The 14,506-nt window shown below is 42.3% G+C and overlaps 1 protein-coding gene across 2 annotated transcripts in view; it reads right to left on the reverse strand.

Moving 5' to 3' along the window:
- AKAP13 (A-kinase anchoring protein 13) overlaps positions 1-14,506 on the reverse strand; it is a 313,740-nt gene that overhangs the window by 76,925 nt on the left and 222,309 nt on the right. For both annotated transcript variants that reach the window (XM_032392054.1, XM_032392053.1), the window contains 2 exons: positions 12,661-12,797; positions 2,077-2,447 (listed from right to left, as the gene is read on the reverse strand). In XM_032392054.1, the coding sequence (XP_032247945.1) occupies positions 2,077-2,447; positions 12,661-12,797 (508 nt within the window). The remainder of the gene's footprint in view (positions 1-2,076; positions 2,448-12,660; positions 12,798-14,506) is intronic.

The following is a 14,506-nucleotide window of genomic DNA, read 5'->3' on the forward strand; positions in this document are numbered from 1 at the left end:
AATGAGAGAATGTGGAGTAAGAAACACATCAAAACCACAAAGGCCTGACAGCCTGACAATTTCTGGGGAGGGTTACTCTGCTCCCTCCTTGCTCCACAGAGTTAATCAGATGACAAGGAATGAGGTTTATTAAATTATAAAAGTAAAAGGATTAAAAAAAGGCCATTCAAAGCTTTAGAAGGGTTTTCTTAAGACTTTAAAATTCAGGTTATACTATATGCAGAGAACACTGTCAGCACCAGTCAAACTACTTCAAGCCCTTCCATCACTCCAGAGCACTGGGCAGTGGTGCGAGGGGACCGTCAATGCTAGGCTCACAGAGGAGATGCCATATTATACAGGTTGCAAATAGGAATAATTAAGTGATAGGGTTCTAGTCTTAGTTCAGTCTTAAGAGCACCATGTAATCTGGGGCAAATCATTCAGTCTGAGCTTTAATTTCCTCATCTGAGCTACAGGATCCAGAGTCACAGCCAGCTCTGAAATCCACAGCGGGTTATAAAGAAAAATGGATTGCCTTTTAAAATAAACCCTTGTTTCTCGATGCCGTCAGCATCTCTGACAGTATGTCCTGTCAAGAGGCTCTTCTTGCTTCAGGAAGAGAATTCCAGCTATAGGGATGATTCCCCACATCCTTATTTTTTAACTCGTGTGAATGCTTTTTAAAAAAAAGTACAGCGTGAATAAAGCTGGGAAGGAAAGCTTTTAGAAACTGCTTTTTATATAATCCATGCTTTCAAATGTATATAAAAACTACCCAGCAGATAAAGCAACTACTTATTTTTAAGGGTAACGTCCTGAACTCTACCATTAAATGATATGGAATCACAGAAAGAGCACTTACTGGGAGATCAGAAACCTAGTTACTACTGACCTGGTTTGGGTTAAGTGCACCTGCCTCACCTGTGGACAGGCAGACAGTGCCACCTGACTCGGAGAGGACTGGAAAATCACGTGGGATACTCTGTTAGGAAACAAGTCTGAGAAGAGTAGCACACGAGCCAAGTGTAAGGTATCGCTGTGAGCTCCACGAAGGCGGGGACTTTGGCTCGTTCACCTGTGTCTCCAGAACCTAGAAACGCCTGGCATGTGGCGGGTGCTCAACATATGTTGGCTGGATAAAACAATGAACGAGTGAGTGCCATCAGATTCCACATACCTATAGCTCTGAAATCTGAGCCGTGTTATAAGGAGGTCAGGGAATTAAAAAGAAAAAAAGCCGTAACCGCTCCAGGTGAGTTTGTCACATCACCTGTATTCACACAACGGTCAGCCTGCTCCCTCAGCCGCTGTTCCTCATCCAGAAAGTAGCTGGGGCATAAGCACAACTCTGTACATACAAGCAGGCCCCACGGCACTTGGTCGTTAGAGCTAAAACCGTCTGCTTAAATGCCTGGAAGCAGCCTGTGGTCAGAGGCCAAGTCCAAACTACCTTTTCATAGCCTGCTCCCGAACGGAAGGTGTGACATGGGTCACACGTACCCACGTCCCCAAAGACTGGAGGATACGTGGAGAAATACCAACCATCCAATGATACTGAATGATTCTTAGGCTCTCTTACTGATTAAATGATCATTCAGACTCTGTCCAAACTTTCCGCATTAGAAACGGACCGCAATTTCTGGGAAGCACTTTGAAAACAGATGGTGTTGAGACAAGATTTCATGTTTAGTTTTTAATTCAAAGTTGACAGGACTCTATTCCCTCCACAAGTTTTTAATCTATGAATTTTATTAACAGATATGGCCTGAACTACTGTTGGCACTTATTAAAGCCCCACCATGTAGCAGACCTATTTCACTTGCAATATTTATTATCACAAATATTCTGAAAGGCAGGTATTTTACAGATGAGAATATTAAAGCCCAGAGGGGTCAAGTAACTTGCCCAAGCTTATCTACATAGTGAGTTACAGAGCTGGGGTTTGAACACAGGTTTTCCTGATTCCAAAGCCCATCTGCTGTCCTCTGTACCGCGGTGTCTCCTAAATTTTTACCACGATAACACCAAATCACAGAATCAAAAGCAAGCAGACACTGAGAAACGAAACCAACGGCCCCACCGGGTCCACCTCACCTGCGCTGGTTCATTTCGGCATCACTGGCCGCGTTCTTCCCAGGACCCCAGCTGTGCCTCCGGAAAGGGGACAGGGAGCGCATGGAGTTCCTCAGCACGGAGCAGTTCGCGGGCACCTCGGTGATGCTGTCCATCTCCTCCTCCTCCATCTCACCTGAGCCGGCAGCTTCACCCTCGCTCTCTCGGCCCTCAGCTCCCACACCATGGCTGTAGAAGCTGTCAAGACACTGCTGATCTCTGGACCTGTTCAAATTTGAAATCTGGGGGAGGGAAACATCACTGCCGTGAGAAGAATGTCGGTCCAAGGAAGCGGTGTCGTCGGTGGACGAACTGGATCCGGTGATATCACAGACCAGCGGCTCTTCCTCGGGCTGTCATGGAGAGAGAACACACACAGTTGGAAATGGCAAGGCCTCATTAGTCCCGACCCACGAGTGGCTTCACAGTGGGTAGGATGGGCAAGATCACAACTGGCGTCAAACAGGTGTTTCCTTTTTTCAAGCATGGTCACAGTTTGATTCAAGTTGTCCCCGATGAAGGTATGGCCTAGGTCTGTGTTCCCTCGACCCTCTTGTTAGAGGTACAGAGACCATTCCTTTCTTATAGGGGAAAAACATCTAACCAGGGTTCAGGTCAGTTCCACAGGCCAATACCACCAACTGAAATGAAGAGAACCCTTATGTATTGGGGTTTCTGTATGAAAACTCTATAAATTCATTTACTATTAGGTTTAATTTTCCCCCCAAGCTTTAACTAAAAATAAGGTTGTCTGCTTGGCTGCCATGATGTCATTCTGAATTTAATATTCCCAAAGCAAGTCTGTAACTGAAAAACGCAAAATAGCTTATGACCCTACCTAAAATCTGCCACAAATGCCCACATTCTGGCCATGAATGCCTACGTGGAAGAAATCTATTCCTTTTTCTCATTTCTCACTGAGGATTGGCAGTGTCATCAAGCCAAATACACGTAACATAATCAGTCCTGGCAATGGAGTCTTGAGTGAGTGATGATGTTCCTTCTCTGGCCAACCTCGGGAGCCTAAGAGAAATAGTACAGTTTTGATCCCAAGCAGCCTGACATCCTCTGTTTGCTACATACACCAGAGCTCACACTTTTGACAGGTGAGGGAAAGATGAGCATCCTGACACTCAAAAGATGAATTTATCCAGAAGGTAAGTAGAAGTGTCTAGAAGATGCATGATCACACTCTCAGATTTGGGCACCGCACTGTCTTAACATCTTTATTTTATTGTGTTCTTCTAGGAGAGGGAGTAGGGACTAGGGAAAGGCATTCTGTGGTTTATTTTTCCTTCTTCACAGTATTTTCCTAATTAGCCAGTCTACTCAAAGTTTTAATTAAGAGTGAAGAAATTTATAGTTCTTTGAGAAAGATTTTAAAAATTATGAGAACTAATGAGCCTTTTAGCTTTGGAATAGAAAATAAGACCTATTCTAGAAGAAGAGTATTTTCAAATGTTTACATTAACACTTCAAAAGCATTCTCTACAATTTTTGGGCGGAATCTCTGCCAGCTCATAGGAGTTCCCCCCCCCCCCCCACTCTGTGGCATCCGGTTTCCTCTGTTAATTGCTCTTGAAATGATGCGTGAGGGATGAGACTAAGAGGGAGATGTGGGGGTCACCAGGACCCGGACTGGCTCTCCAGGCCCTCCCAGTACATAGGCAGTGAGCAGTGAAGTGAACTCAGGCTGATTTCAACTAAAACTGCCCTGTTCTGTTCCCCTCATCATCTTTAAAAAAACCCTGCAGGGGCGGTGCCTGGGCGGCTCCGCTGGTTAAGCATCTGTCTTTGGCTCAGGTCATGATCCCGGGGTCCTGGGATCGAGCTGAGCCCTGTGTCATCAAGCCCCATGTCATCAGACTCCTTGCTCAGCAGGGAGTCTGCTCCTCCCTCCTCCTCTGCCCCTCCCCCCTGCTCGTGCTCTTGCTCTCTCTCTCTTAAATGAATAAAAAATGTTAAAAAAAAAAAAAAAGGCGCCTCTGCAAGGACAAGATCTCAAGGTCCTGTGTTCCCTTCACTGGGCCACACTGTAAAATAAAACGATGCTTTAACCAAGTAGACTCTAAAATAGAGTAGGTATTATTTTAAAATAAAACCATCGACAGTTCTTTTTATGTTAGTGAGGATTAACCTGCGCATCCTAAAGCATTCTATCATGGGGCTGCTCTCCAGAGAGAGGAACAATGTAGACGGTCACAAATACCAACCTGCAGGATGTCTTGGCTTTCTCACTGTGTTCTCCTCAAACGTAATTAGTTAAGATGAGATTATACAACAGTGGGGTGGCCCCTAAACCCAAAGGAGTTGTGTCCTTAGGAGAAGAGAAGAGACAGGGGGAGATATGCAGGGAGGCGGAGCTTGGGGTGACGGGTCTACAGCCCTGGGCCGGCCAAGGAGTGCCGGCAAGTAGCAGAGGCTGGGACAGGAGCAGGGATGAGATTCTCCCTGCGAGCCTCCTGAGGGAAAGCAGCCCTTCTGACCCATTGATTGTAGGACCTCCTGCCTCCAAAACCGTGAAAAATAAATTTTTGTTTCACACCACCGAATTTGTGGTAATTGGTGACAGCAGCCCTAGGAAACTACATACTCACCCTCAAGCTGCTCAACCTTTAATTCTCAGAACGGTACCAGGGGACAAACAGAAGGGGCATGAAAAAGCAAAATGTGTCACGGGCCCATTGTCAAACACACAAGCGAGGCTTCAAAGGAAATGAAAATGAGTTCAAGTTTCCATTTAGCCTTTTATCATATATTCTCACAAGCTGGTGCTTCCCGATTAGGAAATGACGTGCGGATGACAGAACAGGTCCCTCTTTTCTGTTTGGTGCCTAGTGGCCTTGCAAGGACACTGCCTTGAAAGACCACCTGTTATCTCTCTTGGTACTTTACTAATCTGAGACTTGACAAACAAGCATCTACCCTTTTGTAAGACATTAAAACAAGATGGGAAAATTGTTGGTGGCCTGTTTGTACACATTTTAAAAAAGGAGACATCTGTCTAGCATATATCTGCAACGTAGTGTTGATCCTGGTGTGTGCTAGGACACATCTTAGTGTGTACTTTTAACTCATAAACTAAACAAAACAAACCCCCTAAAAATTAAATAACCAGGGAGTTTTCACAGTAATTGCATGAGTTCTTTAGTTTTGTACTCCTGGTAAGAATGAAGTTCACAATGTACAATGTTCTTACACTCGAGTATTGTTATTGTACCTTTCAACTATTATGAGCTTGTGGTTATTACCTGAAAAAGGGAAAAACAGGACAAACTCACTTCTAAATATTGAGGCCAATGGTTTTTCTTTAATGCTAGATTGAATCTAAAGAAGACTCTAAATTATTTTTTCCCACGACTTATGTGTTCTCCAAAGAATTTCCCAGCTTCATCATGTCTTTATGCTACCCCGGCAGAGTAGAAAGCAGTCAGGAGCATAACCAAAAATTAAACCCAGAATATGGTCCTAGTTTTTCTACAGCTAGGTATCTGTCTACAGATAAGCCACTTCCTCAATCTGTCTATCTAAGAAGATGATCTTTAAGTCTAAAAAGGCTAGGCCTTAATATAAGGCTGTTGCAAGGTACTGTCTATTTTAATCATGAATAGAGGGAACAAGTGGGTTTTTTTAACCATTTGAATTTTTTTCCCCCAGTATTCCTTTCCAGTCCTGAATTTATTAGCGCTTAAGTTCTTAGGGATATCTGCCAAATAAGAGATACGAGAACCGTTACGTTACTTCCACCATTCTCCCCCCTCCTCACAGAAAGTACCAGGTTTGGGGATGCTGTTTTTCCATTTATACATCAGAAGGGAGAAAAGTTATGGCTTCTGTCACATAATAGAATGTTCCATGCCTAATATTTGAAACTATTTATTCTTAACAGTTTTTGAGTTATGTGTTGGTCTTTCTTTGGAGAGGTCTTCTCTCTTAAAATGTCTGCTAATTAAATGACTTCCAGAGACTTCGCGTATTAGTCCTGATTGGAGAAAAGGTGCCATGGGATTAACTTAACTAGCACATTTTCAAAAACTTGGTTTTGACTCTATGTAAATCAAATGTACTAGTTAAACTGATCCCCTGGCACCGTTCCTCCAGACAATCATGAGTAATAGCCCAAGTTCCTGAAAGTCATTTAATATATTTAAGAAAAAAAATATATGGTTTTTCTTCCCTTAGTCTTAAAAGCAGATGACCAGAACACAGTTCTCTGCTAAATACAAGTTTTCTGTTTTTCTTTTCCCTTAAGATGCAGTACTGGGAGTGGGTTAGGGCAGAGAAGGAAAAGAGACGCAGAAAGGCAGACACAGGAGAGGAGGGGTGGTTGGGAGTTGTGCTTGTTTGCAAGAAAGCGAGCATACTGGGAGACAGACGACTGAGTCTAGACCTGAGACTGACACACGAGCCCTTCCTCCCTTGAGCTGTCCTGACTGGTTTTCCTCCTGCATATGGGAGGATGGAAACATACACATAAACTACCATCTCTACCAACAGCTTCTTTTTCCTTACAGTTTATGCCATCTTGAAAATCTGCAAACGGTGATCAGGCTCACAAAAATCTCTAGGAGTCAAAGAGAAAGCTTGCAAAAAACGGGCCCAGTGAGCAATACAAAGGCTTGTGCACCAGCCCCCACTGGACAGCTCGGACTCCAGGGGCACTGACCCAAAGATACTGTTTTGCTTAATTTAAGGTCAAATAAACTAGGAAAGTTGAAATTACAAAATAATGATATAAATAAAAGTTAATGAGAAAGGCTAAATTAAATGATGCTGCTGTCTATATAAAGCTCGGGAAACTATGATTCTTAGATATACATGCAATGGACTATTCATTCCATAAATGTGAGTAATGATTATTTACTGGATACTCGCCACATGGGGGCTCTGCACTAAGTGATTTAGATGTATCTGTTCTTTTAATATTTGATTTAGTAGGTATTCTTATTTCATTTTATACATGAGACCACTGAGGTCCAATGAGGTTACATAGTAAGATTCTAACTTAACTGGTCTGGGATAAGGGCCAGGTTCTTTTTCTTCTTAAAGCTCTCCAGATGATTCTAAGTACAGCTAGGACTCAGTCCTATTATTATATATGACAGACCTATGATAAAAATGTTTTAAAAAATTAAGATGGACTCCAATCCTACATGTAAAAGCCCAAATTATAGATGTCCTAAAAGAAAACTTTATGACTGGGGGCAGACAAATCAGGAACAGGACACAGGTAGCAACAGTCATAAAAAATGGATGAATTACACTTCACCAAAATTCTGAACATTCAGTACATCAAGACACGTTTATGAAAGCAAATAGGGAAGCCATGTACTGCAAGAAAATATTTGCAAAACAAATCTAACGAAGGACTGGTATCCAGGATACCATATACAACAATTCCTACTTCTCAACAACAAAAAGCCAAACGAAATGTGAACAGATACTCCACAAAGGAAGATATGCAAGTGGCCAATAAACACATAAAAATGTGTTTACCATTATCGCTGGTTGTCAAGGAAATGTAAATCAAAACGATAATGAGCTACCACTACATGCACACCAGAAATGCTAAAGTTAAAACAAAACAAAACAATTATACATGTTGATAAGAACATGGAGCAACCAAAACTCTCATACATTGCTGGTGAGAATGTAAAATGATACAACCACTTTGGAGAAAGGTCTGGCGATTTTTTTATAAGACCAAACCGATACCAGCCGTATGATCTATCCGGTCCCCTCATCTACCCGATAGAAATAATAACATTTATACTCCATTTGTATGAGGCTCTGAAATAAAGAGAACTAACCTGTGATGGGAAAAAAACTAGAACAGTTGTTGCCTCTAAGGGGTTGGAGAGGAGACAGACTGAGAAGGGGCATAAGGAAACTTCCCAAAGTGAAGGTAATATCCTGATCCATATGGGGGTTTGGGTAACAAAGATGAATCATTTGTTAAAAGTTGCTGAGGTGCAGCTATTATGGAAAACAGTATGTAGGTTCCTCAAAAAATTAAAACCAGAACTGTTCTATATAATCTAGCAATATCCCACTTCTAGGTATATATCCAGAGGAAATAAAGCCACTGTCGTGAAGAGGTATCTGCACTCCCATGTTCACAGCAGCATTACTCACAGTAGCCGACACATGGAAACATCTTAAGTGTTCACGGACAGCTGAACAGGTAAAGAAAATAAAAAGAAGGAAACCCTGCCATTTGCAACAACATGGATGGACCCCGAGGGCATCATGCTAAGTGAAATAAGCCAGACAGACAACCTTTACATGCTCTCACTTCTACATGGAAACCAGAAATGGCAACTCATAGTAACAGAGAGTAGAACAGGGCTTCCCCGGAGGGTGGGGGAAATGGGGGGATGTTAGTCAAAGGGAACAAGCTCTGTTAAGAGATGAATAAATTCTGAAGACCTAATGTATAGCATATGACCACGGTTACTAATAATGTACGGTATACTTGAAATCTGCTAAGAAAAGTAAATCTCAAGTGTTCTTACCACCCACACAAAAAGGTAACTCTGAGGTGATAGATACTTTGGCCTGATTGTGGTAAGCATCTCACAATGTTTGTCTTTCAAAACATCCTCTTGTACACTTCAAATATGTACAATTTTTGTCAATTATAACTCAGTAAAGCTGAGGAAAAAGTCACTGAATGGTAGTCTTCACACTGCGCATTTCACTGTGTGTAGATTTTATAACAAGCAAAAAACAACTCTATTAACACATACTGAATTCTAAGTATTTAGGGGTAAAAGTGGGTTGTTATCTGTAACTTGTTCAGAAATGCATCAAAGAAATTAGGTGGACTGGTAAGTAGAAAAAGGAAGGACAGATGTCCAGGTGTGTAACAAAGCAGGTATAAGAAGTTAACGGTAGAATCCAGGTGGTGGGTATTCACTGCACAGCTCTTCCAACCCCCCTGGATGTTCCAGCATTTTCTCAATAAAATGTTGGGGGAAAATGCCTGACTGGCTCTCTTAACCAAGAGTTACACCAGATGGGTACTATATAGTTATAGAGAGAGGAGTAAACATTATGTAACATATGTATATATAAATATAAAAACAACTACACACTTTCTGTCTTATTACTACCCCTGAAGGAATGTTTGATATTGCCAAAATACTAGTCCTTCAGTTTTTAATAACTTAATCATTAAACATTTATAAATTGTTGTCTACGATACACAAGGTACTCTGCCATGTGCCTTGGAAAATAACAACTCACATTTTAAACACCTAATATGTGCCAACTGTTTAACCCAGTTACATGCGGTAATTAACCTAAGAATCTTAAGCATGTGATAGCAAACTGTTTCACAGTTCTGAAGTTACAATAATTTTTAATACTTGTGTATAAATAACAGTTTTTCTAATATGGATACTGTAAGTATAATCATTTTTATACCTGAAAGCCTAAAAACTATCTGGCTTGGTGATCAAGTACTTGAGAGCAAACTATAGCACATGAAAGAAAGGATGCTCCCTTAAGGCTTAGCATCTTAGGGGAATTACTCTGATTTTCTTAGTTGTGGATACATTTTACGAACTGGAGAAAAAACAAGGTGTGAGCGTTTTATTTCATCTAATTCTCTTTGGGAAAAGAGACAGTTGACTATCAGTATTTCCGTGGACTTCAATTAACCTTTTGAATAACAGGGTGGCCGAGATTATACATTTTGTGGTCACTCTTTCTTTGCTAGTACCGAGAAAAAGACCAGGATTTCTTCCTACTTTAAAAACATAATCTAGGGGCGCCTGGGTGGCTCAGTCGGTTAAGAGTCTGCCTTAGCCTCAGATCATGATCTCGGGGTCCTGAGATCGAGCCCCGCATAAGGCTCCGTGCTCAGCGGGGAGTCTGCTTCCCCCTCTCCGCCCCACTGTGCTTTCTCTCTCTCAAATAAATAAATGAAATCTTAAAAAAAAAAAATCTAAATTTTATGCTGTTGATCTATAGAGAAAAAGACCTTAGAACTAGCAAATATTCAGAGGGTAATCAGGAAGCTCCTCTCACCCGAGTCATGTTTACCAGAAGGGAGGTGAATGGAAATAGAAGGTTAAGGTGAAGAGTTTGTGACCAACACCGCAGGCTGCTCAAGAGACCTCTGTGAGGCCAGATCACACACACGGCTGTAGGAAGTGACCTAACGCACCACTCGTGGTTCACAGAAAAGAATGTTGCGATGCCTTGCCCAGAGAGGATTTTTAGAGACGGGAGAGCGGGAGGCACTCCGGGACAGGGTGATGTTTCACAACACACGCTGTGTGGCTGTCCACGGAGGCAGACGGTGAGGGACGCTGCGGATGGCCCGTCTGCCAGCATCCTGCTTCTGTATAAATCACTGGCGATTAAAGCAGGTGTCTGGAGATCGAGAGCAAAGTAACAAGGAACAGACTGGAGAGTCAGGCCTACGTACAATCTCAAGACTGTGACTTACCAGCTGAGTAATTTGGACTACACCTGTCTACCAATCAGAGCCTGCTCTCCCTCAGGAGTTTAATGAGGATAAAACCACCCACCTCGCAGGGCTGTCGGGAGCATGAAAGGAGATCACATATATTATAAAAAATTCAGTTCGGTGTCGAGTGTATAGTAACCACTTTGTTAAGTATTAGCCTGTCTCTCTCTCTCTCTCTCTCCCCTTTTCCTTTCATATGCAAACCCTTGGTTGGCTTTATGAATGCCAGAGAAAACTTTTACTGCAAAACCTCTCCTGGTCACAACCAACTTTGGGAAAGCGGAAATAACCAAGAGTTCAGAACCCTCCAGATCTCACCCCAGGCCGTGCGACACTCTCATGCGTGCATGAAGAGATGACAGTGCAGCCACATTTCTGGTTTTTCTGAGCCACTCGGGTATGACATGTGGGTAAAAGTTGATTTGGGGAGTATGCTTCAACTCTTAACAATTCTGTCTAGTCATCCTGAAAAAACTGCCAAATCTAGCACCAGCCATTCGTATGAACAATCTCCGAAATATTTTTGGCAGTTTGAATAAGGAGGCAAAACACAGGAAATTCAAATTCTCTTTAGCTAGGAAAATCACTCAGTTTAGTGACCAGAAATCACTCCCATTCTGCAGACGCCAGCATCCAGGGACAAGCTGTCATGCACCTAGGAGGGAGCAAGCAAGTCTTTCTTAATGAAGACTCTGCAATTTCAAAACAACTTTTGACTACGAAAAATTTCAAACACACATTAATGTTTAACAAATCCCCATGTATCCATGACCCAGTTTCAGTGACTGTCAGTGATTCAATTTTAAAGCTGGAACTAAGAGATATTATCTGTTTATCTGAGACACAAGTAAAATATTCTGAGAGACATGCCCCTTCAGAATGGCATTCCCCTTGGGGGTGGGGGACGGTTCAGAAGTCCTTACAATGAAAACCTCAAAGTCACAGTAGAAATTACCGAAATTCTATTATTTAAAAAAAAAAAAAAATCATGGTTTCCCTCTTCCTAGATAACCTCAGAGATGGACAGACCTTCCCAGTGTGCAGATTTTTTACTTTACAGAACCCACTGAATCAATTTGCTGCGAGTAACAATGACAGGAATCCTGAAGTTCTGTAAATTTTTCCAAGGACCTGTGGAAGACAGTGAGCACAAGGAAAGGGAACACGGTGGAAAAGAATTAGGGAAGGCCAAATGGGCACAAGAGCCACTGGACAAAAATGAAAATAAAGTGTTTGAGGGGTACATTTACAGAGGCTTTAACTATGTTCTAGCCCAGAATCCCAGGACGCCAAGCCTCTCCTGTAACTTATGGGACAGCATCCTCACAGGGTCTTGGAGAACCACATCACCCACTAACCCGACTGCCCTTTTATCACTTCTCCAGGGTCATCCTGAAGCCTTCATAAAGGCGTCCTCACAGCTGCTGTGCTTCTGCCCCTTCACCCCCTCGCGATTAAGACAAGCAAGTGTGGCATATGACTGAGTACCACTTGCTGATCCTGGTGTGGCAAAGCCTGCTATTCTTCTCAGGAGGCAAAACAGAACTCGCTGCAACTAGATACAAATATAACCAAAAGAAAGCAAACCGCCCCCATCCCCCGACCCCTTAGAGAGCCTCAAATTATATGAAAACACACGGTGACTCATGTGCATGGGCTTGGCTTTTCACAGTCTGGGTTCCCCAGCAGACATCTAGAAAGTTCCAATTAAGCAGGCTAGATGAGGAGGGGTGACATCACCAAGCTGGGCAGCGAGCTTCAGGCCTAAACACATTAATCAGAAATGACTCTATGGTTAGTTTATGCACATGACGTGTTATAGTCTGAGCTGCGGTCCTTTCCTGCCCACTGAAAAGTATTCACCTTCATCTGATTTAATTCACACCAAAGGAACTCCCATTTCTTCAGGCTTCAAAACCTGCATGTAACCAGGCACAACTCTACGGAAGATAAAGTGGTCGATGCCTTTTTCTAAGCCCCAGAGCCCTGGAGCTCCCTTCTCTGAAAGGGAGGATGTACTCTTCTCTAGGATCACTGAGATATGCTCAGTATGCCTAGCAGGAGTCGCATACTGAGGGGGACAGTACCTTGGGGAAGATGATGCTGTCCACTTCTTCGCTGGGTGAGTGAAAGAGGTCAGAGTCACTGCCGGATTCTCTTTTGAGGACACCTTGTTTTGAGGCACATTCTCTGCCCAGTCCAACATCCAGGAAGTTCTCACATTCTGAAAAAGAAAATGTATTCAACCAATAAGTAAAAAAAAAAAATTTACTTTCTTTTCATTCCAGCAATTCGCCTTGTAAGTCAACCAACTAACCTCCCCCCTCTTCCAGTATTAAGCAGCTGTAAAGGACACAGATTACTAGCTTTTAACTCTGGTATTCCAATTCTAGGGTGATTGTTACTATAGAACCACCATGAGTTTGCCATGTAAACCAAAGGCACAAAAAGATAAAATGGTAATTCAGAGCCATAATTCCATCTATATTTAGGCATTTAAATGGTAATCTTTTCCTCTTGGGAGCTGGAAAATATTTCCTTTTGCTACTAAAATCAGAAGTCCTTTATTAGGAAACTATGAGATAGAGTTTATGGCCAAATTTCTAAGACTTAAGTTCTTTCTGGAAACTTATTACCTAGCCAAATATTAGGATTAAAAAAGGAGGAGAAGCATATCTAATAAGAATATCAGTGTATCACACTTACGGGTTCTATTGAGTAATAACAGAAATATAATTGTTTGACTTCTACCTTAAGCAGATCTGACATTGGGGGAATAATGCACTGAAGAAAAATATATCATCTAGAATCTGTCTTCAGTTCAATAACTAGCATAGGGACTCTGGTGAATCAGACACAGGGGGCCTTGACAGAAATGTTATGCTGTAGATCAAGGAATTCTAAACACTTAGTACATTGAAATTATAAATTTCAAATTATAAATTACTAAAACAAGGTATTTAACTCACTTTCTCCTATTAATTCTGTAAACAAAAGGGACATATGACTTGGCAGCAATAGAATTAAAAATATTTGTGTGTGGTAAAACCAAGAGCCCAAAGAAAGTCAATTAGTAGGTAGATATCAACCTCCTTCAAGAAGTCTGGAGAGTGAAGCATTTCCATTCCAGTTAACATTTTTATATGGGATACAGACAGACATATATCAACTCTTCAGGTGATACTAAGTGACAAGGGACACAACAGATCAGCTGACTACCTAGCAGTTCATGAGAACTCCACCCAGAGGTTTTGGTTGAAAGCAGATTCAAGAGGAGCTGACGATACAAGGTGACAGCAAAACGAAAAACACTGATGGTTTTAGACTCTATTAATAGTGTACCCAGGTCCAAAATGGGGACAGTCCTGCCATTACGTGACAGCTAGACCGCACTGACAGGATGATGTTTGTCCCTGGGTAACATTTAAAGTAAAACACTGATAAACAGAAATGCACACATGGTGATGAGGTCACAACAGTGGAAATACTTGAGAGCCATGAGGCTTGCACAGGAGCTTGAAGAAAATGTGTCTAAGGGCAGCTGCAGATTTGCTCTGTACTGTTCCAGAGGCAGAACTAAAAGCCCACTGAGTGGAAGCCACAGAGCTTTGCTATAACTAGGCTTCTGGGCAATGGGATGGGAGTTTCATAAAGTAACCACTGTCACTTCACCAGAAGGGGTGGAGCAAAGGCTGAGTGACTTTGTCAAGAGGTTTCAGAAAAGATGCATACACGGAAGGGGAAGGAGAGATCAGACAACCCCCAATGTCCCTTTAAATTCTCAGGGTCTATGTTTGGACAATAATCGTGTGTGTGTGTGGGGGGGGGGGGGGGGGGGACAATAATCGTGTGTGTGTGTGTGTGTGTGTGTGTGTGGACAATAATCGTGTGTGTGTGTGTGTGTGTGTGTGGACAATAATCGTGTGTGTGTGT

The sequence above is a fragment of the Phoca vitulina genome, unplaced genomic scaffold, assembly GCF_004348235.1.
Source record: "Phoca vitulina isolate PV1807 unplaced genomic scaffold, GSC_HSeal_1.0 scaffold65, whole genome shotgun sequence".
NCBI lineage: Eukaryota > Metazoa > Chordata > Mammalia > Carnivora > Phocidae > Phoca > Phoca vitulina.